The sequence below is a fragment of the Parasteatoda tepidariorum genome, chromosome 4 (genome assembly GCF_982258835.1).
Source record: "Parasteatoda tepidariorum strain Cologne lab strain chromosome 4, Ptep-v5.0, whole genome shotgun sequence".
In the NCBI taxonomy this organism is placed as follows: domain Eukaryota; kingdom Metazoa; phylum Arthropoda; class Arachnida; order Araneae; family Theridiidae; genus Parasteatoda; species Parasteatoda tepidariorum.
Window position 1 is genome coordinate 89,098,843 of NC_141758.1, and position 27,658 is coordinate 89,126,500.

General features: G+C 30.1%; 1 protein-coding gene across 2 annotated transcripts; it reads right to left on the reverse strand.

Moving 5' to 3' along the window:
- Nucleotides 1-1,515: 1,515 nt before the first annotated feature.
- LOC107451873 (uncharacterized) lies at nucleotides 1,516-22,073 on the reverse strand. 2 transcript variants are annotated; one of them, XM_016068105.4, is made up of 7 exons: nucleotides 21,841-22,073; nucleotides 18,830-20,119; nucleotides 17,578-17,690; nucleotides 12,357-12,477; nucleotides 9,388-9,507; nucleotides 4,143-4,287; nucleotides 1,516-1,939 (listed from the first exon to the last, which is right to left on the reverse strand). In XM_016068105.4, exons 2-7 carry the CDS (start codon nucleotides 20,093-20,095, stop codon nucleotides 1,704-1,706), a joined length of 2,001 nt encoding a protein of 666 aa, XP_015923591.3. In that variant the 5' UTR covers nucleotides 20,096-20,119; nucleotides 21,841-22,073; the 3' UTR covers nucleotides 1,516-1,703. The 2 variants fall into 2 exon arrangements, with proteins under 2 accessions (XP_015923591.3, XP_015923592.3); XM_016068106.4 differs by having other exon boundaries at nucleotides 21,848-22,050.
- Between the last annotated feature and the right edge of the window lie 5,585 nt (nucleotides 22,074-27,658).

The window sequence follows — 27,658 nt, forward strand, 5'->3', positions numbered from 1 at the left end:
AAACCCAAATTTCCAAATAAGATTTCACTAACCAGGTTTCACCGTAAATACAGATAAAAGGTTTGGATGTCAAAATAATAATATAAAAGCTACATGATACTTAAATAGAATGCATCATTACTGTATGCATACATCAATAAGCCATTCTAGAATATATATATAAGCCTTCTTTATGAGGTTCTAGACAAAATAAATAGATAAAAAGAATTTTAACATTATGTTTATCAAAGATATCTTTTTTGGAAATAAATTAGATAATTACTGATAATTAATGAAAAGAGAAAATAAATGAATGAAAATATAAACTGCACTTACGCAATAGAATTAATGTTATAAGCAAATATTCTTTCTTTAAAAAAGGAGGGAAATATACAAAAATTATAAGCGATTTCTTTTAAGCACAATTCCAATATATAGAACAATGAATGTATATATATTGCAACATAATATAGATATCCATAATATAACATAAATATACGTTAATTGCTATTTTGTAAAAAAAAAGTTTTGCTTTAAAAGAGAATAAAAGAAAATTAAAAATATACTTCACCATACTAAAAATAAAATCATAGAATTTAAATATAAGCAAAATAATACATAGTAGCAAAATTTTATTTAATACTAAAAATTTTGAAACATAATTTAAATATATATATCACACTTCTAGATAAATGTACCAAAATTAAAGTTTTAATAATACTATTTGGATAATAAACCTTTTAGAAACAAAAGCTGTTAATCTTGAAATTTTAACAATTGACATTTAGCAAAATATTTTTAAATTATTTCAACTCATTTTAAAATTTCAATGCAATGATTTGCTGTCATTTTAATTTCAAGCATTAAGTTGTACAGAGTAATGTAGCAATTAAAACAGTAAAACAAAGTAAACAAGTTCTAGCACAATAAAAAACAAATGCTTAAATTTATAAAAATGCATAATTTATTAAATAAAATTTATTTAAATGGGGTGGAGAGTGACTAAACATAATTTACATAGTTTGGCTATTAAATCAAATTTTAAACAGACACTTTAATTTGAACATCTTGAAAACACTTTGTTTTTCAATTATTGAATAAATAATTATCATTTTAAACTAAAATTTAAGTGCTTTTTATGTGTGCTGACATTCTATATAGTTTTAAAATTTAAAAAAAATATATATATAAACAATTTTACCAATACAGGACCTACATTGGCCGATATAGAACCTATATTGGCTGTTATTTTGCTGTTTGTTAATTATTTTACAGCTAAGGTATCAATTTAAGTATCAAACTAAATAAAATAAGTTGTAAATTCATATCCATAATTAGTTACGGAATTTGAACTTAAATAAAAATGGTATGTAGATATAGGTAGCATAATAGTGAAAATGTAAGTTAAGACTAGTCATATCACTATTTATATCTATAATAAAACTTAAAACCTATCTCTCTCGCAAAAAAAATAAAAAAAATATTATGTTTATTTAAGTATTATATTAATTTTACAATTTTGAAGAGTAAAAGATCCTTTTTCCCAGGGCCATAATGTCAGTAGCTTAATATGAGTCAGATTTTTGTTAGTTTTTGTTAGTAATATAAATCTAAAAAGGATATACAACTAACATAAGTTAAATAATATCTCTTTACATTATATGTTCAATATACATTATAAACAAATTTTTACAACACTTATACATGTTAGTATATACACATTATCAAGTTTTGCTAGATATAGGAAACATCAAAACCTTTGCTCGCATAAATGAAAGATCAGGAAGTTGGTCCAGCACAGAGTTTGCTTCTTCACTTATGTTTGGTGGACGGTGGGCAGTTTTTGAATTTGGGAGCGAACAAACATTTTTTGAAAGAAGTTCTTCTAATATAAGAGTTTTATTCAAGCTTTCAGAACATGCAGGCAGAGGACTAGGTTTCAAAAGCTCATTCTCAAAACCTATAAAGAATTTAACATGTTATTAGTGCATAGTGGTCACAAACACTTGAAAAAATTCTTTGATTTTTTTTACAGATTGACTTCATCAAATTTTTCTGATTTTGTAACCTATGGCATAAAATATTATGTTATTCTTTACTCCAAAACATAAAATACAATACAAGATACTTGAACATGCCATTACGGTTGAAGACAAATAATTTCTTTTAATCAATTTAACTGGGGATAAAACATTAACTTTTAAGTACATAAACTTTAAAGCCACAATGGCTAAGTGGTCAGGGTCCTGAACTGTTATTGTGAAGAAGTAGGGACCAATCCACAGAGGCGGCTTAAAGCTCACCCAGCTTTAGATCAATGGGTACCAGCTTGTATGTGAAGTAAAGGTGGCCTGTGCACAGTGCTGATCCATTGTCACAATCATACTGTTGGTCACGAAATTGGAACCTCCACGATCTCCTGGCCCACAACGGACTGCTATGAGAATGCTTTACTTTTACACATCTATTTATTCATTTTCCGTAACTTTCAAGAATTTTAGTTCAATTCTCTGACATTTTCCTGTTTTTTCTTTATTGATAAAATTCTTTGACTTTACCTCGTTCTGTGGCTATTCACAAAAAAGACTATTTGTTTTATGATAATGTCTCCACAAGGGAATGCCATGTACTACGTAAAGTCTACAAATTATGACACTGGGAGGCATTATACCAAACCAAAACTATTTTATTCAGAAAAATTGAGACAGCCAGGAATGTAGTTGTTGGTGTGTCAAAAACTTTTTGTGTGTGATTTTAGGTAGCAATACCAGTTATGAAAAGAATACTAAAGGAAAGGAACCAAGCAGCTCTCTCAGTCTATTCATTCAGTGTCTGAAAGGGACTCGCAATCAAACTTGTTGCAAATTGCAGTTTGGTCAACGTAACAGCAACATAACAACACAGTCAAAGCAATAAAAGTCTTGAGTCCCTCATCCACCCCTCAATCCAGATCTCTTATCATTTAACTTCACTTTTGATGAGCTTCAAAATGCACTACAGAAACATTATTTTTAAGCAGACAAAAAATTAAGCTGTTAGTGTAGAATCAGCCCAAACAGCAGGCAAAGGTTTTATTTTTCTAATATAACATTAAATTTCTAGCAATACATTTGGACAAAAGTCTAAACAATAGACAGTAATGTTTTTGAGCATGGAGTAAATTTCATGAAATAGACTTGCTATTTATGGCTTGCTATTTATTCATTGCAACCTGCACCTTATACTTTGCTCTATTACATGGTGCCCCTCTAATCTGGAAAAAAAATTCCTGTGTTTTCCTAGTACATAATATTCCCGGTATTCTTATATGAGCTATATAAGGATAACTGTACTAGTTTTAATTGGTGGGAAAGTTCCCCTAGCAACAATTTTACCTTGAGATCAATTGGGCTTAAAATTGGCTCAATATGTGTCCTATATGTATATGCACCAAAAAACCAATATTGGGATGTCTATATTTTTTAATATTGGTCGTATATAGGGGAAATATCGGATTTTATAGGGGGCAACATATGGCTTATATTGGCTGGTTAATGAATATAAAATATCGAGTGAATCTGTTAATTCTATATAGAGCCTATATTGGTTATAAAGGGGCTGTAAAATATAGGGTAAATCGGACAATTCTATTTCAGGCAAATATCGGGAAAATAATAGCTCTTTAAACCCTTATTGAGCCAAGATTTGTGAATATTGGCCCAATAAGGGATCAAGTTATTTTGCTGCAAGGGTCAGAGAAATAAGAAACAGCTCAAAATACTTAAAACAAATAATGCAATAGTAAACGAAATTTTATAGCATAGCAGAACTATCTTTAAATACCTCATAGTTTGATTTGTGAGGTCAACATTTTTTAAAAGATCAAAATAAGAAAAAAAAATTCTTGTATTTTTTCCAGTTAGTAAATAAAAATTCAAAGTCCCCTGAATTTTTTCCGTTATTTTATATGATTTTTAAATTCTTAGTATTTTTCAGGTTTTCACTGTTCTCCCTGAAGAGTCGCAACCTTTTATTACTACATTTTGAATTCCCTGATTCTTTTACATTGATAAAATTCCACGACTTTCCCTTGTTCTGTGTCTACCCGGATATAAAAGGGTTTGTCGAATGCTTTACCAGCAATATGAAATTTTAAAAAAAAATTAAAATGAAAAAAAACTCACTATGGTTGTCATTTGAAGGAGAGGTAGCAGTATCAGAGGTGGCAAGAAAGGAAAGATCCATAAGCACTGAAGCAGCTTGTCCGGAGTCTAAAGGATTCACGAGACCACTGCTGGTCCAGTCAAATTCTACAGGTGGAATTGGGTCCTAAAATTATGTACTGTATTTATTAGGGATTGTATTAATTATGTATTGTATTAATTATAACTTGTATTTATTAAAATTCAGCATTTAGTCATTTCATTCAAATTCAGTATTTAGTCGTTTCATTCAAATTCAGTATTTAGTCATTTCATTCAAATTCAGTATTTAGTCACTTCAAAATTGACAAAATATTAAAAATCCAAGATGCAACATTACATAACCAAATCTTTCAACACAAAATAAGCACCTTTTAAGTACTTTTTAAGCACTAAAAATTATTTTAAAGCACCATATACATTAACAAAAACAAAATAATTTTGTAAGACTTTACATGATCATAATTAAATATATAGTTTCTGACAAAGAACTCTTTTCCTAATTATATTAGTCACCACAAAAAGAACGAGAGATTTTTCGGTTTGATTTCAGAGGGTGGAAAATTAAGCCAGAAATTGAGAATATCTTACAAATGAGTTGCACATGTGAGAGCAAGAATCTTACCGAACCCAGTTCAGTATACTCACATGCGGACCTGCAAGTATTTCATTAACATGTAAAATGACTTGAGTTTTCATAAGCTACAGACCGAATGTAAGCTAAAATGCATTGTGTTTGAATGAATTGTGAAAACATTGAATAGAACAATGTGGAAACCGCGCTTTTGCAGAATGCGTGGCGAAAATCGACATGGTAAAGAAAAAAATCTTTCTTTCGAAAAGGGAAAATTAAGCACTTTTTAAAAACACCCTATAACAAAGCACCTTTAAGCACTTTTCAAAAATGCTAAGCACCTTGGTGCCATTTAAATATTTTGCATGGATAATTTGTACATGGACTGAAATTACTGCTTATGGGTTAGTCAAAATCAATTTAATAAGTGTTACAAGTGTAAATTATAAAAAATTTATTAGTTCCAGAATTAATTTTTTAATGTATATCTTAAATCTAAAAAGGAAAATTAAAATCAATAAATCATTTTAAACAATGCCAGAAAGAAATGGAACTTTAGTCATTTTCAAATGCCATCGACTTCGAACTAATATTTTCCTTTCAATGCGCAAACTCTGCTTCCCCCACAAAGAATCTATCTCAAGCTATAGAAAAAGAAAAAAAATTTCTACTACTACTCAGCTTGCTACACATTAAATAAAATTTCAAACATTTTTAATTAAACTCTCCTTTTTATGCAATTTAAAACCGGCAATCATTCTGTTTCATAATATTTGCCTTTGACAATTAAAAAATATCTGATTACATATTAAATTTTGATTAACCTTAAAAAAAGAAATAAACAAAACAATGTAACGTTGGAATAATGAAATTAATTAGGTCTAAGAAGAAACTCCATGGGGTGAAGGTTGAGAATCAAGTAGACTGTGCAAAAAATTTATTATTCAGTGAATAAAATATACTTTAGCATGTTCCTAACAATTAAAACTACATTCAAACTAAAACTACATTTTTGCAATCAAAACTAAAGAAATAGAAGTCACACTCAATAACTTTAAAACATTTAGGGTAAAATAGCAAATAGAATACAACTTCTATAATCAAAAACCCATTGACCGGATAATCCAGATAAAAATTGAATATTAAATGTGAAAAACAAAGAAATAAATACAAATGAAAATATATTCATCTCCTTCATAAAAGCTTAAATGTGATGAAATCTTTTAAAATGAAAATATCCATTTTAAGAAAATTAAAATATTAAAGTAAGTAAATAAGAAAGCAGGATAAAATTTAAAAAGAAAATTAAGGAACACAAACTCTGTAACAATTCTATCTTGAAAAAAAAAAAAATATTTTAAAAAGGCCTCAGTAAAAAGCGTCAACGAAATAAACGAATCTTAAAATGGGCAAATGAAAAACATGGATAAAGTTTCCAAATATAAATTACAGCTAAAAAATATGAACTTTGTAACAAATATTTAAGATCTCAGTAAATATTGATAAGAAGAAAAAGAAACAAATCTTAGAAACAGTTAAAAAAAACATTAACTCAGAAACAGACAATTACATCTCCTTCTTGAAATTAGAATGGTTAAGCATTTACTTTAGAAATGTTTCTGTTTGATACAAATGTTGATTAAGAAAAATAAACTAATCTTACAACGAAACCAAAAATTTATAAGATTGATTTCAATGTAAACAAATTTAACTTGCCGCCTTGGAGGAAATAAATGTAAAAAGAAAATCTTAATGCTTCATCAAAAATATGGACATGAAGAAAACACGGCAATCTACAGCTAAGGAATAATATCTATTATAAATAGCCCCTTTCCTGATAGAAAATTAACACTTTTACTTTAAAAATGCAGTTAGAAAATTAAAAATTTTAAAAATCCACCCTTAAAAGGTAAATAAGCATAAAAATTTCCAAAACAAATAAAAAAACTGAACTTGTTGGAAGAAAAACCTTAATTAAAAAATTAAAAAATACAAAATTAGTTACATTTAATTTACTTTGTTTATAGAATTTGACCTTATATGAAAATATTTACTCAGAAAATATTCTGGAAAAGTAAATGTAAAAAGAAAATCTTAAAAAAGCAAGTAAAAAAAGACAATTAAAATTTTCAAATGCAAAACACAGAATAAGAACAAACTCTGTTACAAATTAACTCTCATTATTCTTGAGCAATGTAAATGAAAAAATTACTTGAAAGTGCGTTTAAAAACATACACTTTAAGTTGTATAAATCATAGAAAGTCCTGTAAGAATGCAGAACAGAATTTCATAAAGAAATTTTATGCAAAACAGCTTTGTTAAAAATTGACATGTTTCAAAAATTTAGAGAAATCTTAGAAGAAAAAGAAAACAAATAAACAGGTCTTCATTAAATCTTAGAAAACCGAATAAAATGAAAAAAATAATTATTCTTTTTTTTTTTTTTTTAGTTTACAACATGAACTACATGAACATGTTCCGTAACTTTTTAGGCATACATTTGTAAATCTATGCCAGAATTCATTATAAATAGTAAGAGCAAATTTTAAGTTAAGTTAAGTAAGAGAAAAAATTAAGTTTTATGGAAAAATTATATAAAACAAAAATTTATTATTTAATTTTTCCTAAAAGTTAACTAAACTGTAATATCCCTGGGCAATAAAATGAGCAATAGCAACTAACAATTGAGCTTCAAGTACAGCAACTAACAATTCAAAATAATTAAGACTGTTTTACTCCTTTAATTAATTTACAAAGAAAAAGCAAAGACAGCTTAGTTCTTACTTTTTTGATTTGAGAGATGCAGTAAAACTCTAGAAAGGAAAAAATAATCTTCAATTACATAAAAGATGGGTAAGGTTCAAAATTATATTAAGGAAAATAAAAACTTCTCAACTGGACCATTATTAGAAGAACAAAGGAAAAAGCTGATATAATGCTAAAATGCAACGTTGCACTAAACATGGAATAAGCAAAGACAGAACAGAGAACCTAAAAAATTAAATAGAGCCCCTATTCAAAAGAATGAAAGATTTTGAAAATGGAAACACAATTGCCATGCATCAAGCAGTTTGAGGAATAAAACACTAACAATATGGTAAATGAAGAGAAAGTTTTAAACAATATGTGCCAGTGGAGAGTGAAGGAGGGTTCTATATTAAATTCACAGGTAAGAGATAATGTGCACTTCATGAATCATAATTAATGACTGGAGAAAAAATTAAATACCTATACAAACTAGAAAATTCATTAAAATTGCAGAAACTAAAATAAGTTATAATGTATGCATATTTGAAGAGCTTAAAGGTAAAAAGTTCTAAGTGATACTTTTGAAGAAATTTTCCCAAAATTGTCATGGAAATATTTGATTTTTCAATCTCATTTACGTAAGCAAATATTTTGCAACTTTAAAAGATAAAGGAACTGAGTGAAAATCGCAAAAATGTTTCAAGAATGAAAGAAGCTTCCAAGTGCATTTTGCAACTAACTGATCTCCACAACCTTAGAAAACCTCCATTTATAGGTTAAAAAGACCAATAGTTTGAATGCTAAGACAGGATGAGTTCAAATGAGCGTTAGGGATTCCGAGATAATGCCTATTAGATCATTTCAAAAGAGAAAAATATTATCTCACAGCATGAAGATTGTTCATCATGCAACGAAGAACAATAGATAAAAACTCATTTATTTAAATTCGCTTAATAGTCACTTAGAGAACCTTCATCCATTTAGCTCTTCATTTAAATTATTTTTTCAAACTATATAAGCTTAAAAATTTAAAACTCAGAGAAGTAATCAAACAAAGTAGTGATAATCAATAAACCATCCTCTTCATCGATATAAATTAACAATTTTTAATGCAGAATCCAACTGTACATACCTTTTACTTCAAAATTTTTAAACATCTTTGTCATTACAAATATATCGAGTTCTAAAAGTCAATATAAACCCAAAAATTATATTATAAAAATTTTAAAAGAAGTTAGTTTTATAATTTAATGCAAGAGCAACTCTCTTAGCAATTTTCTTTGCAAGAGCAATTTTCTTACTGTTAAGAGTTACGTTTAAAATTTATTTAAAAAAATATTGTACATATAATCTCCTTTAACACTGCTTATGTTTTTTTTAAAATTAAAATAAGTAATTTGATCTAAACACTTCAAGGGAAAAATATGTATAAGCTTGGTCAACAACAAATTGATTTTCATACAAGGTAAAGTTTAATTACACATAAGATTATAAGAGATCTTTATTCAAAAATCCACTATAAAAATATATTACTCTTACGATGATGCTCCTAAAATACACAATTCTCAGAATTGTTACAATTTAAAACTAAAAAGCAATTATAATTCATCTGTTTGTATTTTTCTCTTTAAAAAAAATTTATAATTATTTAGTATTATTACAAAATTCTAATTATTAAATAACACATTCAAAAAAACTTTTAGAATACATTTTGAAAAACTTTCAAACACTAAAATTTGGTCTTGAAAGACTAACGTTAAATAAAAATGCTATTTACCAGGAATTAAATTATTAAAAAACTTTTTAAAAAAATAATAACTTAAATGACATTGACTCAGTAATAGATATTTTAAAACTGAGTCAAACATAAAGATAAACAAAAAAGTAATTACAAATAAACTTACGTTTAAATTCTGGGTTTTCCTTCTATCTTCTGATTCTGCATTAACTATTTTTGCTTGACCCTTTACTGGTTCTAGAAGACTTAGACTTGAAGCGAATATTGGGACGGACGAAGTGCGCAGCTAACAACAATAAAAGGCTGAGTTACTTTTTCAATAACTATAATGCTACATATTAACAAAACTACAATATTTCTTTAGAAGAAGAAAAAAATTTAAAAAATGTCTTACCTTTCTCAAATAAAAAAGTCAGGTTATAGAAACAGATGAAAACAAAACATTAAATAGTAAAAGTATTTATTACAATCCATTTATAGTATAATTTATCTATAACACATGCATTCTTTACTCATTTTATTTTTTTTTATAAATTTTGGTAATAAAATAACGAATAAAGCAAATAGTTTTTTTTACGCAATTACATAAGTATTAGACATATTTCAAATAAATATCATAAATGTAACCATAAATTTATTTAATGCCAATATTCTGTAGAATTTCTAGTTATTGAATATGTCTGATGATTCTTAACAGATGAAAAAATATGACAATTATAATGTACCCTGTTTAGTCATTGTATAAAAAGACTAAACATTCAATAGAATGACAAATGCTCTTTGGGAAATGTAAGAAATATTAAAATTATATATAAATTGTCTAGTAGTTGCATAAAATGCTCTAAGATTTTTCTTTAGACATTATAAAGAACGCCAAGGCAATACGGGCAATATTAATCATTATTTACTTTGTTATTTGCCATTAAGTCATTCAAAAAGATGTCAAGGCAATGCATGAAATATTAATCTTTTCATATTTCAAGTACTAAATAGATTATAATAATAATTTGTCTGATTATATTAGCTTTATATGAGCTGTTCATTGCACAAATCAAATAACTGTACTCTAAGAAAAATCTCAAAATTAAGTATAGCAGCACTTGGTTCAGCTGTAGTTATCTGTATTTTTATAATTTTTTCAAATAATTGAGATTAACACACTCAAAACAACAACGTTAATCCATCTGAGCAATGAATGATCATTTCAATAATATATAAGAGAATATATTTTTTAATATTTAAGGGAAAATAGCCCTAAAACACATGTTTTTTTTTTTTTTTTTGAAGAACTGAATTGAACTTAGAGAACAAATATTTCAATAAGCATCATATCATGGTTTTGGTTAGAATAGATTTTTCAGACATTGCAAAAAATGTTATGTAAAATGTGTAAATATAAATCAGTTGGAAAAGTGATGGTGCACGAGGTGGATTGAAATATAGTTCAAATAAAGTACTATATAAGCTTGATATAAAGCAGTTATATATATAGGAGCTACAACCATAAAAAACTAATATAAATTACAGCAAAGAAGTTTCAAATTACTTTAAATTTTCAAAATATTTCTTTCAGTATTAACACAGTAAGTGCCCTGTCTCCCTAATTAACTTGTGACAGTGTGTTCGTAGGGCTTTGAGTTAAACTTGTTTTCTCCCAATTATATGCATGTATCATGTAATTAATTATTTAATTAATTGATTATTTAATTATTTAATATTTCAAAAAGTTTTACAAGCTGTTGTGTATCGTATTATATTTTATTTAATTATGTCATAATTGAATTTTAAAATCTGTTTACAAAAGAAAAGAAAAAACATTTAAAATGGTATGTAAGAATAGTATTCAAGAAACATTTTAGCATTTTCCTAAAGCTTTAAATTTGATTACAGCCCTCAGTTAAAACCCTGAATATCATAAGAGAAACAATGCAAGAAAAGAAACTTCATTTCATTTTATAAATGTAAGGTATTCAATTCAATCCATTACACAGGTGCTCAATTTATTGATCTTGAGATACAGGTGTTTTGCAGATAAAGTAAAATTCCTTGCGAACAAAATCTTTCAACTCAAAATGTGTAACCTGACATTTCCTGGCATATAGGATAATACTGCACACAACTAACACAGTGGCCTGATGGTAACATCTGTATCAACATATGCAAAATATAATAACAAAAAACTAGTTGTGTTAAAAGAAAAAAATTCAACTTCAAAATTCTGACACCAATTTGTATTTTTTTGTAAAGTTTGAATAAAAAATAAATGTATACAAAGAAAAAATATTAGATAATAAAAGCATATTTCTGAATAAACATGTTTTTAATTGTTGTCATTCAGTTTTTGGTGAAAGAACCATAAACAGCTAAGCATTACAATATAACTCAACATAAACTTAATTTTTAATCATTTAAAAACTTTTATTCGTTATTGTATCATTATCAAACATGTATGAAAAATAATACTTTTTCCATTTTTAACTAACTTGACTTTTAACTTAAAAGTAAAGACTTATCTTTAAAAATACACAATTCTTTTTTTTATATGGCAATAATTAAAACTTTCAGTGAGTGATTTAAAAGTTACATATTTTTTTTTTTTTTTTTACAAAAAGAACTTAATTGATTCAGAATTTAAGTAGCCATAACATTCAGATTTTTTTTAACTATTTAATTCCATATGAGTGAATTAAAAAATGTGTGTACAAATTTAAAAAAAAAAAAACACATATTCAACTAATATAAAATATTTAATATTGACAATAAATGCATGCAAAAACATCAAATATAAGATAAAATTTAAAAAACAGTAATTTTCCGAAAAATCTTTGCTGAAAAAGGGGCACTTACACATGAATTTTAAGTTCTTTTTAGCCATTTCTTAAATAAATAAATAAAAAATAAAAAAACTAAGTTACTTTGAAAAAAAAAAAACATTTAAGTTATCTTCATTGAACCAAAAAAACAAAATAGCAAGAAAATTAAATAATATTACAAGCATCAATAAAATGCTGTAAAATAATTTAATTTATAAACAATAACTTCCAATTCCAAATTTATTTTCAGAATTTTCTTTTTTATTCTATACGTGCATCGGAACATTCATAAAAAAACAAAATATGAGAAAAATATACTTACAATACTGTGATAATCAACATTTATAGATCGCAAAAGTTGCTGAAAAGAGTGTGACACACCCCACTGAAAACGAAGGCTTGGGGCTTGCTCAACTTCATGCAGTTTCTCCCATAGCCTATGGCTGAAATATTCAAATTTTTACGAATTGAATTATATCGGGTAAGATTTTTTTGACAGTAAGTTTTAATATTATTACTATACACAGTAGATCTTTATAATACAGATCGTAAAATATGAGGCTTCGCATTTTATAGAATTTCTAAGCATGGAAACAATATTAGTATGGGACAAATCAATCATAATATGCTTTAAGATAATTTTTAGATACTAATACTTAAAAACAAAAATATATGCACTTCAATATTATTTACAGAAAAAATTCAATAGCAATCACATTTTCTACAGCATCAGAACTAAAGGCAAACAAATTTATCAATATTCTTTTGATTTGTCCTTTGAAATTGTTACCTCTTAACAAATAATTAAGCAAATAATGTAAAAAGTAGTAGTTCTTGCTTAATTAGACATTTGAAACTTCAAATTTTCACTGTTTACGCCCTCAAAGTTGATGTAATTTAAAGAGAATTGTGATTTATAGACATGTGTTATATCGAACTTCTACCGTAGAACAAAATTTGACTCCAAAAAAAGCAACAAATTACAATTCAAATGAGGTATTTCATAAATATTAAACAGCAAATAAAACACCATTTGAGTATGTCATTTTACTTTTCCAGTATAAGTTAATATCTATAATTATAGCCAACCATGTATTAAAAAAGGTATATTTCACAAAGATATCTAAACAAATTGTATTTTTCAACAAACAAATGTACAAATGTATCATTTAAACTGAAATGAAAGGACAAACTTTAATTTTTATAGTATTTTTTTCCCCTATAACCACTGATTCAGTTGCTTTTAAGATGTGGATAAAAGGCTATTTTAGAGTCACACTCAAAGGTCATGTGTTCAGATGTGCACTTTCAGATGAGATGAATTTTTTACAAAACCTCAAGAGTAAAAGAGAGAGTAAAAACACTCATAATTTTTAGAATCAAATGTTTTATTAGCTTTTAAATGGATGTTAACCATGGATGTGTCTGATGGACTATAGCAGGTGTGTTGAACCTTGATGCACCAGTGTGCCATTTTTTCTAAAAAAATTGTTTAATGGGGCCATAGACGTGCCGTCAAATAATTTTGACTTTGTGATTATTGGGAAAATATTAATGCTAAATAATATCAACACAAAACTCTTCACTTACTATGAAAAATAATACATTTTGCAATGTCTCAGTTATATGCATAATTCAACTTTAAGTAACATCAATGTGAGTTCTGTTGTTGCAGATTAGATGACAAATAACTTATACTAGGTTGTAAGATGTTAGTTCAAGCATTACTGTTAATTTTTTGCTAGTTATTTATTGTTAGCTTGTTTTTTATGCTTATTAATTGTTTTTTAGCATTAATTGTTAATTATTTGGTTAAAAATTGCTTATTTATTGTGAATTTTAATTTAATTGTTAATATGCTTCATAGTGAACTTTTTGATGGGTGGCGTGCTCAAAATATTGTGTCGCGTGCCATTTAGAGCACGGTTCATTGGTTCGCAATCCCTGGACTATAGCATGTTTAGAATTCAAAACTGTGATATTGAAAATATATACTAGTAGATAATTTAATAACATTTATTAAGAATCCTGTTTCTAATCAAATTTGAGAAATATGTAGTTTCTGCCACCATAATGGTGTTAAAAATTTTTAAATATGGAAACATAATTTATTAATATCATTGGTATGATTTGTACAATAAAAAATGCCAATGAAATTGTTTCTTATTACTGTAGCACATTAGAATATTTAAATTTGATCATTAAATAAAAAAGTGTATGATTGAATGGTAAGTTAAAAATAATGACATTCAGAAACTACAAAACCAAAGCAAAGTAAACAGAATCAATAAATTACAAAAATCTAATTTAATATATTAAGTTCTTAATTTTACATTTCATTCCTAAAAATTTAATGGACAATGAAAATTACTTGTTATATATACAGTTCAAGCTTGACAATGCAAACACGAAGAGAGATATTAAAAATTGTGTGATAGTGAAAATTTATACAGTCGAATCCCGTTTTTGCGAAATTCGAAATAGCGAAAATTTCAAAGTAACAAATGTTTTCCGAATCCCCAAATGTATTTCCATGTGAACAATGTATAAAAATACCGATATTACGAAATCAATTATCCGATTTAGCGAAGGCGAAAATGAACACCAGGTCTTATTTTCTTTGATGAACAAGACACATTTCTTCAAAAATGTTCTCAGAAATGAAATGTTTTATCACCCTTAAAATACTAATAAGTTTCAAATGTGAAAAACCTGTCAAAAAAAGAATCACTGGAAAGAGACCACCCTGAGTTGACCGTTGCATTGATTCATTCATGTTTTAAGAAGTCAAAATACACATGCTTTTAAAAGAGGGAATTCTATTCAATTGAAAGGGCTTGTCAAGAATGATAGATTAGAAGTGACCACCCTTAGCAGAACAATTCCTTCCTTGAATTACAACAATCTAAATGGGGGGGAGAGCTGTTCTAAGAACTCAAGGTGTAAAAGGGGTGTAAACAAGTTTCAGAAAATTACCAGAGTGGTGTGCAACTTCAATAGGAGAAGGTCAGTTAAATCAGTTTGTCTGCTTTCAACGTTAGCAAGCATTTTGTTTTCCTTCTTAAGCATAATGAGTGGTCAAAAGCGTAAACAATTTTCCATTAAGGAAAAACTGGAAATTATTTCAGAAGTTGATCATGGGATAAAAAAAGCTGACGTTGCGACAAAGTATGGACTATCCCCATCTACTCTATCTACTTTTTTAAAAAATCGAACGAAGTTGAAACAGCAAGTGCAATCAGCATTGATCGGATCACATAGAAAAAAGATACGACTTTCAAATTTTCAAGATGTAGATGCAGTTGTTTTTACATGGTTCCAGGATATTCGCTCCCGAAACATTCCAATTTCCGGGCCCCTCATTCGTGAAAAGGCTTTAGAATTTGCAAGAACTTTTGGAAACGAAAATTTTCAAGCAAGTGTTGGTTGGTTGAATCGATTCAAGGAACGTTATGGTATTGTTGCAAAGCAAATTTGTGGTGAAGCTAACTCTGTTGATTTAAAAGCTGTGAATGACTGGAAATCAGAAAAAATATCGGATGCAATTAGGTCTTATGATCCTTCTGATGTTTTCAACGCAGACGAAGCGGGAATTTTTTTCCAGTTGTTACCAAACAAAACCTTGGCATTTAAAAAGGATAAATGCATTGGAGGCAAAAATTCAAAACTGCGTTTAACTGCTTTGTTTTGCTGCAATATGTCAGGCACTGAAAAGAGAAAAATGGTTATCGGCAAATCTGCCAAACCTAGGTGCCTAAAAAATGTAAATTCACTACCTTGTGATTATAGATCTAGCCGCAAAGCGTGGATGACGACTGGAATATTTAATGAGTGGTTGGTTGAGTTTGATGAAGATATGAAACGTAAGAAAAGAAAAATTCTGCTTCTTATTGATAATTGTTCACCCCACAATGAGCCACCAAAATTGGAATGTATTCACATCGAATACTTTCCTCCTAATTGTACGTCAATTTTACAACCTCTTGACCAGTGTATAATTAAAGTGGTAAAGGGAAAGTATCGAACACAACTTCTGAGGCGTATGCTTGTGCAAATCGGAAACAAAGAAGCAATTACGAAACCAGATGTAAAGCAAGCAATGGATATGATTGCTGGAGCATGGAAAGACATTAGCCAAAAAGTCATCTGTAATGGATGGAAGAAAGCAAATTTAATCTCGGGAATTGACAATGAAACAGTCGATGAAATTAATGATGTCATCATCGATTTGCAGCCTTTATGGGAACATGTGACAAAAGAAACATCAGTGCCAAACGAAGTCAGTCTTGACGATTTTCTGACTGCAGATGATGATGCTAGAACATGCGAAGCATTGACAGACAATGATATTGTACGTATGATTCAAGAAAACAAACAAAAATCACTTTCGGACAGCAGCGATGATGAAGAATGTCCAGAAGAAAACAATGTACCTACAGCTTCACAAGCCTTGGCTAATTTGGAAGCTGTAAAGAGATATTTATCGGCACAAAAAAACTTTTCAGATACTTTGTTTGAACATGTGCATAATTTGGAAAATTTTTTAATTTCTACTGGTTCTAAATCATTTGTTCAGAAAAAAATTACTGATTATGTATCTGCCTAGTTAGTAAGTGTTAATAAATTCATTGTTTACATTAGTTTTGTGTGCTCTTTTAATATTACATTGATATTTTCCCAAATCTAGATTAAAAATATAATATCAAAACTGTAAATTGATTTTTCATACGAATAGTAATCCCAATGTTACGAAATAATATTTGTTTATGTTGAAAATTCGTAATATCGGTATAACGAATTTTCATTATTGCATAGAAATAGCTTCGGTCCCATGGAATTCGCTAAAACGGGATCCGACTGTATTAAAAATAAAATATTTTTAACAATTCAGCCAAATATCTGAACTGACATTTTGAAAGTTGCATAGCATGTATATAGTAAAGCACTGAAAAATTGTTTCTCAAAATTCCTTGGAACTCAGGGGTACACCCGGAATACAATCAACACTGCTATATCTGATAGAAGACCGATTATCCGGACCAAATGGAACCAAAGCCAAAGCAGATAACGAAAAATTTGGAGAAACTTTAGAAAATGGCTATGAGAATGTTTTTAAGTAACTTATGTTTACACTTTTTTCTATGCCTTTGATTGGTAATTGTAGTTGTGCCTATTATAGCATATTACAAACAGCATGCTTAAAAATTTTAATTTTTTTAAAATTTTATTAGAAATTCTGTAACTTTATTTGAAACTTTACAACTGAAACTGGGAAGGAAGAATATGAGGTTCTTTACTCGGTCGGCAATGGCCAAAAGAAGTCATTTTTCGACCCCTTTTAGATATTCTAAAAATAAAAAAGCATTTTGCGTGATTTCTTTTCTTTTTTTGGAAGAAAGTAGGGAAAACGTATTATGCTTGAACAATCCAGTAAATGGGTGTTTAGATAATTGGCGCTCTACTCTACATACAATTATACTAAAATTAAGAAACGTCAATGAGTAATTAAAACTGAAGTTACAAATTTCCAAAAAAAATCATACCTTTTATTACTGTGTTCTAAAATTTCTGTAGGCGGATCACAATCATCACTAGATTCACTCACTGGTGGAAAAATAGCATTTAAAACAGTAGCTATTTTATCTAAACTTTTATCCTGAAAAAAAAATTTCACATAAAAATTATCAAATATTATATTTACTATATTAAAAGTATATGTATAACTGGCAGCAATGAATGCTCAATAGACTCTTTGACTCACTCACTGGCTGAAGAAAAATTGTGCATGATTAATGAATTTAAAAATTATTTCCTTTAATTAATAAGAAATTATTTAAAAATTTATTAATCAAACGCAATTGTTAAATTAATACTTAATTAAATGAAATTAATTAAAAATTATGTATTTAACATTTTATTTCTTTAAACCGTCTTCACTTATATTTTTTATTAGGCAACGATTAGTTTGGAATTTCAATTTTACAATAAATATTAATTAATGATTAATTGACCATAAATTCTGCCAAAATGATAGTTAAAGAAATTATTGAAATTACATACTTGTGTCTGTATTTAAACTACAACATAACTATAAAATCTGAGTTGTCCTTCATAAAGTGATACGAAAATGTATTGAGTATAATTATAAATGCTTAGAAAATTACATCATATGCATTATAATTATAATTATAAAATATTAAAATTATCAGAAAAAACATACAAAGGTCATAAACGCAGTTAATTTACATTCAATTCAAATTATTCCCTTTTGAATTTCAAATTATCAGAATGATAGCAAAATTATAAATATTTTGGTTTGTGTCATATTTTTTTATTAAAACAATTATTTATTAAAACAATATTATTTTTTTTATTAAAAGAATCACAACAGCTCTTGATGTGAATTGCCTATACTACATTTTTGACCAAGATTCTTAATGACACCACTAAGTAAATACATTAAAAGCATTAAAACCAAAAATTTCACTGTTTAATGTGCTAAAAACTATTTGTAGTATAAATTTTATCTCTGCACTTTAAGCATAGAAAACATAGGTATAAAAAGACAAAGAGTCACTTAGTTTAAATAAAGATAACATTTATCAATAAAAGCTTGCACAAATATTGAGAACCAGGAGGTCTTATAGCCAGATTACTGGGAAAATAAAAATTAAGCAGTAAAAAAGATCTTAACATACATAGCTACAATGCTCTAAGTCAATAAAGATGCATTTTACTTATGGGAAACATTTTTGCATTGCATATAATACTATAAAAATGAATATTTTAACAGACCTGAGTAGATGATCCACAAGCTAAATTCGAACGAATTTCATCAGAACTAAACGAAGCACTTTCAAAGTCAGCAAATTGAGGAGAGTCTGACTGTGCCTTTTCTTCAAATGAAACAGATTCAAAATTGGCAAAATCCTGAGTACTAGAATTTTCAGATGCATCACATCCTTGAAATTCATCAAATTCATCTGCCTCATCTTCTACTGGGTCACACTTCCTGAAATCTTGAAAGTCCTCATCACCTTGTAGAACTTTAGAATCAGTTTCAGAAACACCATTCTCCATGCAGGCACTAGGTGCTTTGCTGAAGCCTTGAAAATCATCAAAATCTTCATCATTCTCAGAATCACAATTTCCGGAATCGTGAACGTTATTAAAATCTGTTCTAAATTCCTCATCAATTTTACTTTGAGATGAGCTTTCTTTAGAAATAATATCACTATTAATATCAGTTACTTGAGCTTGGTTTGAAAATGCCTGCTGAAAGTCATCAAAATCATCATCTTCAGCTGCATCAAAATCTACAGGAAATTCTAAATTTTCGGTAACACAACCACTCTCTTTTAGAGAAAATTCTAAATTTTCGGAAGTAAAATTATTTTCTTTAAAACACTCGAATGAAATATCACTATTTTGAGCCTCATCAGATTTGGCATCACAGTCTGCATAATTACTATTATTGAATAAACCACAAGGATTACTTTGATCTGCGTGTGATAATTTACTGTTGATTGATGTTTCAACTGGGATGGTAGACACAGAATCAAATGACTCATTATCATCTTCTAAACATAACTTCAGTTGTAAGGGCTCTGAGCTTGGAATGGTTTCCTCTCCATCATAAGAATCACCAGAACTTAAAGCACAGGAAGCATCACATGAAACAGAATTTTTAACCGATTCAGGACTAAACGTTTTATTTACATTGGAATCAGTTGGGGAATCGGGAAAAGGAGGTTCTCTTTCATCACAGGTATTTTGTTTATTTACATGAACATTTATTATTTCATCCTCATGGGATAGATCATTCAGGTGATTCGAAAACTCTGAATCGTTATAAGAACATATAGAATGGAAATCGTTTTTCAGGCTAAGATTGTTAACACCATTATCTCCAGTTTTGTAAGATTTGTGTTTGCTGGTGGCAACAGGGCTGTCAAATGAAGAGTCAAAAGGAATATTTCCAAAGTCGTCGTCATCGTCATCAGGGCAATCATCCAAAGGAGGTGGGCTCGAAGAAAGCATAGGAACAAAATTAGAAGCCATTTAATTTAGATGAGTGGAGTCAATCTATAAAATTAAAAAAAAAAACGCAATTGACAAAAAGGAAAAATAATACCTAAATAAAACTTCTAAATTGTTAGCATTTTTATATAATGTTTTTTTATAAGAAATCCTATTTGGGGATATTTTCATATTGATACTAGTTCAAGCAGAGCCGGATTATACCTTTCGTAGGCCCTAGGCATAGCCGTTTTTGGGCCCTCCTCTCCTTGCCTCTTTTCAAAATATATGCTAAAATTTTCTTGCATATTTTTTTTTACATTTTTATTAATATGGATTTTAATTTACAAATTTGTTTATCGAACTTTATCTGCAATACCGACATACTGCCGATATTGCAATTGATATCGATAATACCATTATGATTAGTTCGATTGATAACAATGTTAAAGATAAACTTGTGAATACTTTTCCTAACGTTCACATTGCATTAAGAATATATTAGTCGATTCTTGGATCAAATGCAGAAGGAGAAAGATCTTTCTCCAGATTAAAATTGATAAAATATTATTTGCGTTCAACAATAATCGTTTGGCATCGCTCGCACTTATGTCTATTGAATACGACATTTTGCGTAGTTTGGAATTCGACAGCATAATACAAGATTTCGTTGAATCCAAAAATCGCGAAAAAGTAATATATTAGATCATAAGATTCTGCAAAATAATTTATTACCAAAAAATATTATATTTTTATATGTATCTTCATAATTTTAGCAAAATACACTTGTTGTTTTTAAAGCTAAATTATTTTTGTCAACAAATTTTTTTCTCCCAAGTTTTTCGTAGGCCCCTGAATTTCGTAGGCCCTAGGCACGTGCCTATAGGTTAATCCGGCCTTGAGTTCAAGCCAACAACCATCCCGAATGTGCTAAAAAGTATTTGTACACAATGACTATTGGAACAGACAAATCAATAATTTAACCATGGAAGACTTCCAGATCAGTACCAATCATAAATTTAGGTGATTTGGCAACTTCTGGAAAGCAGACCTACATAATATACACAAACATGCCGTTCGCGGAAAATTTGTCACCATCAGAGAATTTTTTTTACTATTACCAAAAAAGAAGAAATCCGCCTTTTCAAAGAAAGTTTGTCTTTTTCAAATTCCCTAGAAAAAAAATTTCCTTTGACACTTTTCTTCACCAATGCAAACATACCTTAAAATTACAATCAAATTTTTCAAATTATTTTAAAAATAAGTTAATAAATTTAGCCCAACTATAAAGGCCATTATACAATCATATAAATAATTTTAAAATATATGAGAAGATTTCCAAAAACGAAGCGAAAACCGATAAGCAGCATAGGAGAAACGAGAACAAAGAGTAATGTGAACTCGAAATATAAAACAAGTGGCTACTCTATTTGTCTGACATAAAACTAATTTAATTATAAATCAAACAAAAACCTTTAATGATATTTAGAAGCTCCAGATTTTTAATTTCCATAAAAATTAAATACGCAAAAAATAAATAGATATTTCTTTAGAAATAAAAGAACAGAAACGTATTGCTCATGTCATACTGTACGTAGTTTGATTATTTAATAAATATAGCCAGCTCCATATTTTGTGACATATTTTCAGCATGGAAAGAATAAAAGTCACACCAATAGAACAAATTTTTAATAAATATTATCTAGCTCCAGAAAAGGAAGGAAAAAAATATATGTAACGTTTCCTTAACTTCCAACAAAATTTTAATTACAGAAACCGAAACACACCTAGTACCTCTCTCATCTTGTAGCATAACATATTACACAAAAACTTCGGCTACGACAAACACTCTTCCACTAATAAACATAAAAGAAATTAAGATTTGCGAAACTGGCAGTCTCTAAAAATTTGAAAAAAATATCATATGACAACAGTAAACATATCAATAAATTTTCATTTCGTACGATCTTTACATGTCATGTTATCTGGTCCGCAATGATATTTAAAACAGTTACAGTTTAATTAAATGTGTTATTGAAGAGTAAAGGGCGGGGTTAACACCACGGTAGCACAGTAGATTGATACTGATTCATGATCGGACCACTCGAATGCGCCATCTAACAAGAAGAGCAGTTCCATGTCTTTTCCTTCCCCTTCTTCCTCTTCTCTATTTTATAGGAATGTGTTGCGATATTTTTCCCTTTCTTAATATTTTTCGTATTTATTTGCTGAAAATCTTTTTTTAAATTTTCATGACGCCTTCTTTTAGAACTATATTCAATGTAATTTTCAGTTCCATATATTTTCCTAACTTCAAAGTTTTTAAACCATTTGAAAATCTAGACTGAAGCTAACGTACTTCCTTCTTCCATGACTCTTCCCATGCAGCAAAAAAAAACACGTGAAATGGTGCTATAGGTAGAGAGTTCTGGCTCTACGACACCCGTAGCCTATTTTGATTGTCAATAGTAACAACACCAGGCCTTGTTACAGAGTTCAAGGTCTTTTCTGAACATAACAACATAAAATAAAGCTCTTGGATAGACCTTTTTATGTAGGTGCCACACAGATCATGCATCGCAACAATTAAATGAAGCGATATACATGAAGCGATATAATGAAGCAATATATAAATGTATATTAAAGCTATATACATTTTATTTACGAAATACTAGATAATATTTTAGAGAATAAAACATAAAACTCCGTGCCTACTTCAACCGACATAATAATAATGGGATACTCTCAACTCAATAAGAAAAAGACGACTGTTATGCAACCATATAACATCTCGGAGGCTTTGCACATGCTCATACCTATTTGTAGAAGAGTTTAAACCTGATTTGCTTGCTTTCAATCGAAACACATCATGATCTCGCATTTGCAGATGCTACATTGTTATACTGATGGTATATTGATTTTCTGCATTATTATACAATAATAAATAACCAAAAAGGATAGGGTATGTGCCGAAATGACTTGTGTCCATATCTCATGAACTTTTTAAATAAAGTAAATTTCTGCACACAATCATAAAATTCATTTATCCAAAGATAATTGTCCCGCAGTGGATTGATCGTTAAATCACGGTTCCCAGTTGATTACCGAAGCCAAGCAGGTACTGGCTGCCGTCAGTGTTCGAGTGGGTGACCACTTGGATCAGTCTGCGTAGGGACCGAGGGTGTGCGGTATGATCCTCGTTAAACTGTTCTACCGTAAAGTGCTCGGCTTCGCGTGCAAGTCGTCGGGCTACCGAAGCAGGGGTGCCATCCCCTCAGCGGAGGATCAGAATTGTGATGGCATGTCTTCGAATCATCCTCAAGGACGCTTCCCAGACCGTCGCCAATGGCCCAATGTGCAGCTAAATGAACTACAAGTACAACAACCAAAGATAAATCCATGCAAAAAATAATTTTTAATAATTATTTTTACGTTTTAAAATTTTATTTAGTAACTGTTAAAAAATTTAAATTGCGAAGTATAAAGTTTATTAATAGAAGCATTTCAAAGAATGACATTTCAGATGACAAACTACAAAATTTGTAAGAAATTGGTCAAATGGTTCCCACGAAATCAGATGGTTGACTGAATGTATACAATAGCAAGCTACCTAAAACCGGAAGAAATTTAGAAAACTTCCTGCATATCCCACGGCTTATGTTATGCTTACGAGACGATGCGTGAACAGGCTTATTATTCCAGGAAGTTTTTTTTATTGTCATTTGTGTTTTAATTTACCCGTTATTTTACTCATGTTCATCAGAGCTATCTGTAATTTATAAATTCTAAAAGATCGTGAGCTTAAAAAAAAATTTAAGAAAATTAATATCGAAACATAAATAAAGTGTAAGGTTTGTCATGTTTAGCGTGTTATCTCTTATCTGAATATATTTGTTTAGAATATCGCCATTTGTTATTTTTTGGATAGTATCATAACGTGCTTGCGAAGTCTTTCTAATTAATTTGTTGTTTGTTTCTTTAAAATTTAAATAGAAAGAACTCATTATATTGCAAACACTACAAGTATAATATTATTGGATGGCACGCGTTTTCAGACTTAGGCGTAAAAATCAATTAGAAGTAGTTACCCGGACGTCTTACAGCGAATTTTAACCTCTAGCGCCATCTGTGCTTAGCTTTGCACTGTCAACCATCCATACAACTTTTTTTTTAAAAATTTGATAATTGAGAAAAAATTTCACCGATTGATTCAACTTCATCGACTGATTGATATAATAAAAAAATAATGTACAGTTATTAAAATTTATTTTTTGCGTGAAATTCTCTTTGGATAACATAATTTTGTAATTCTGTGCGTAAAGTTTTCGATTCGGTTAAAAAGCTCTCGAGATATGGCTAAATACACATATTAAAATTAAAGTTAAGAGGTTTAAGCTTTTGACCGTTCTCTTGACGAAACTATTAGGACCATATTTCCTGATTTCGGTTATTCCCCATATTTTAAAGGTAAAGAATCCGAATCCGTTGAAAAAAAAGTTAATTTATTCAGGACAAAGTACATTTTTGTGTTTGATTTCATAATTTAAAATATCGTCTCCACTAATTAATTAGTATATTTGAGGTCAGGTTCTTGAACTATAACATTGAGTCATGATACCGATTATCCAATTTTTAGATCAAGAATTATCAGAGTTTTCCGCTTTTTATTTTGTGCACGGTACATGCGAATATTGAATGTACGTACATAAATGCAAACATATATTGTAATACGTACATAAGCAAACACGTAAATTTTTTTGTACATAGATACATACGTACTTTTGCATAAATACGATGAATGTGTGGGAACAAAGGAGGTCGGCCTCCTTTGTTCTCACAGCTTAAATTGCATTAGGGTGTAGGGAGTTGAGGCAGGGCTTAAGGAGAGAAGGAAGAGAAAGATAGTTAGTCCTGTACAAACTATGATAAAGAGGAATCTCTAGTACATCATCATTCCCTCCTTCCCTTCAGGGGATGACCTAGTATACAGAGCTCTCCTCCTTCTCTGAAGGGAAGGAGGATGAATAAAGTAACTAGCTCTTACCTGAAGGGGAGGAGGGAGAGCTAAGCTACTAGCTTAATATTCTCCTGACATCATCTCTTACGTTATGCATATTAGAGCTTGATACACTATGCACCCTAGCGGCGGCCGAGTCAGATCTCACTATCAGCTTCAGTAAATTGCCTAAATCTTTTATCAAAAATGATATTCTTCGAAAGACCGGGAATTTGTGGCAAGGTGAGTGGGACTCCACACAAAACGGCAATGTAACAAAGAATTCTTTTCCATCAGTGCAAGAAAGAATGACCCAAAAATTCATTCCTAATTTTAAATTCACACAAATCTTATCCGGACACGCTCGTTATTGTAAAGAATACATACATAGATTCAAGCACGTAGAATCTCCACTCTGCAGCTATGACCAAAATAAAATTCAAAATATTGAACATATTTTATTCTTCTGCCCTGAATTAGACTCTCATCGTAGTGAACTTTTCAAACATGTAATCACTAGTGGACTACAATGGCCACCAAACTGTCATACTCTGATCAATACTCACTGTCTACCAATTTTTCAAAAGCTTGTTCATAATATTCCTTTTCTTTCTTTTTGATTTTACTTGTCTGCTTTTATATTTTACATTTGTATTTCATTTTGTATTTTTGATCCAAATTTATTATTCTAATTTTTCAATGCATGTATTATAACTCTTGTTATGGAGCATGCCGAAAATAAATATTTTAAAAACTTAAAAAAAAAAAACCTATACCCCCTCGTACTCTGCATCACTAACGAGCAGGATAGGAGGGAGTGATGTTCAAACAGGCTTTTCTAAATTAAAGAAAAAATCGATTTATTTCAATAATTAAGAAAATTTAATTAATTACAAAATTAATTACCCATATCAATTATATCTCTTATTCAAATTAAACCGAAAGACACTTGTTCATCCCAGACAAGATCATTAAAGTTAAAAATAAATCCAACGGATCACGTCGAGCGTTGTAGAAAAACACCTGTTCAAACAGAGGAAGAAGAGAGAGACGTGTCTGAAGAGGAAAACAACCTTGATGATGAATATAAAAAGGCAGTGCATTCCGAACACACCCAGAAAGGATCTAAGACGATCAATATCACCTCTTCCTTTTTCCTCACCAACAGTGCCAGTTTCCATCTAGAAAATGCCCGACCTGGAACCAGTACAGGTAATTCATCACCGACCGAATGGAAATTCGAATATAAACTGCTGTTTGTAGAAAATGCAACACCATGAAGGAATCATCAGAATCAAATGAAATTCGCAGCAAATGTCAATTATAGGATATTATGCAAATTAATAAAGTTTCAGAGCCATCGCGCGTGCGTGGCGCGCGCAGCGCCCTCTGAATTGATGCTGAAAGCGTATAAATAAAGTGCTGTAGCGGGACGTTGAAAATAGTCTATGATTATTTGTTAGTGGCAAACGTTTAGTGAGACCTGAGTATGCCTCCACGACGGAAGAATAAGAAATTCAAGCAACTTACGGAGTTTGAACGAGGGAGGATAATCGGCCTTCGAGAAGGAGGATTTTCCTATCGCGCAATAGCAGCTCGTATGCAGCGGAACAGTTCCACAGTGATGCGAGTTTGGAAGCAGTGGACCGACGAGCACCGAACAACTCGAAAAACAGGCACTGGACGACAGAAGGTGACGTCAGAGCGCGATGATCGACACCTGCTCCGCATGGCGGTGAATGATCGCACAGCTTCCTCCAGGCAGCTGGCAGCACATTGGTCTACTGCTACAGGTGTACAATTGTCGGCTTCGTCAATTCGTCGTCGTCTGCTGCGCCGTGGATTGCGTGCAAGGGTGCCATTATACAGGATTCCCCTCACGGCGGATCATCGACGGCTGCGTCGGCAGTGGGCTCTTGAGTACAGAGACTGGCGAGCTGATTGGCACCAAGTTGTCTTTTCAGATGAATCACGCTTCAATTTGTGGACCCATGATGGCCGTGTTCGTGTTAGACGTTATGCCGGTCAACGCTGCCTTCCTGAGTGTATTATTGAACGACATAGTGGTCGAACACCCGGAGTTATGGTCTGGGGTGCGATTTCGTATCATGGACGATCCAATTTGATACGAATTGAGGGTAATCTCAATAGCAACAGATACGTCCGTGAAGTGCTACAGCCCGAAGTCGTTCCTTTCCATCAAGGCATCCCTGGAGCTATCTTTCAGCAGGATAATGCACGCCCACATGTTGCGCGGACTGTTAGAGACTTCTGTTCAGCACAACGCATGCAACTTCTTCCTTGGCCTGCTTATTCGCCGGATATGTCGCCTATTGAGCACGTGTGGGATATGGTTGGTCGGCGTCTCACTCGTGATCCGCGTCCTGCAGTTTCCAAAGACGAACTTTGGTTGCGCATACAAGCGATATGGAATTCTCTTCCTCAAGCAGATATTCAACATCTGTTTGACTCCATGCCACGTCGTATAGCAGCACTTATTGCAGCGCGTGGTGGCTGCACCAAATACTGATTTCGGACGCTTAATTTGTTTCTTTTGTTTTGAAAATTTCATCATTTATTTGTATCAGTACAAGTCGTTTCTGCATTAA

Coding starts and splice junctions, on each gene's coding strand:
- LOC107451873 (XM_016068105.4), bottom strand. CDS start 20,095: ATGGCTTCTAATTTTGTTCCTATGCTTTCTTCGAGCCCACCTCCTTTG. Junction 12,478..17,577: donor TTAGAACACAGTAATAAAAG/GTATGATTTTTT, acceptor TGAATATTTCAG/CCATAGGCTATGGGAGAAAC. Junction 9,508..12,356: donor ATGTTGATTATCACAGTATT/GTAAGTATATTT, acceptor TATTGTTGTTAG/CTGCGCACTTCGTCCGTCCC.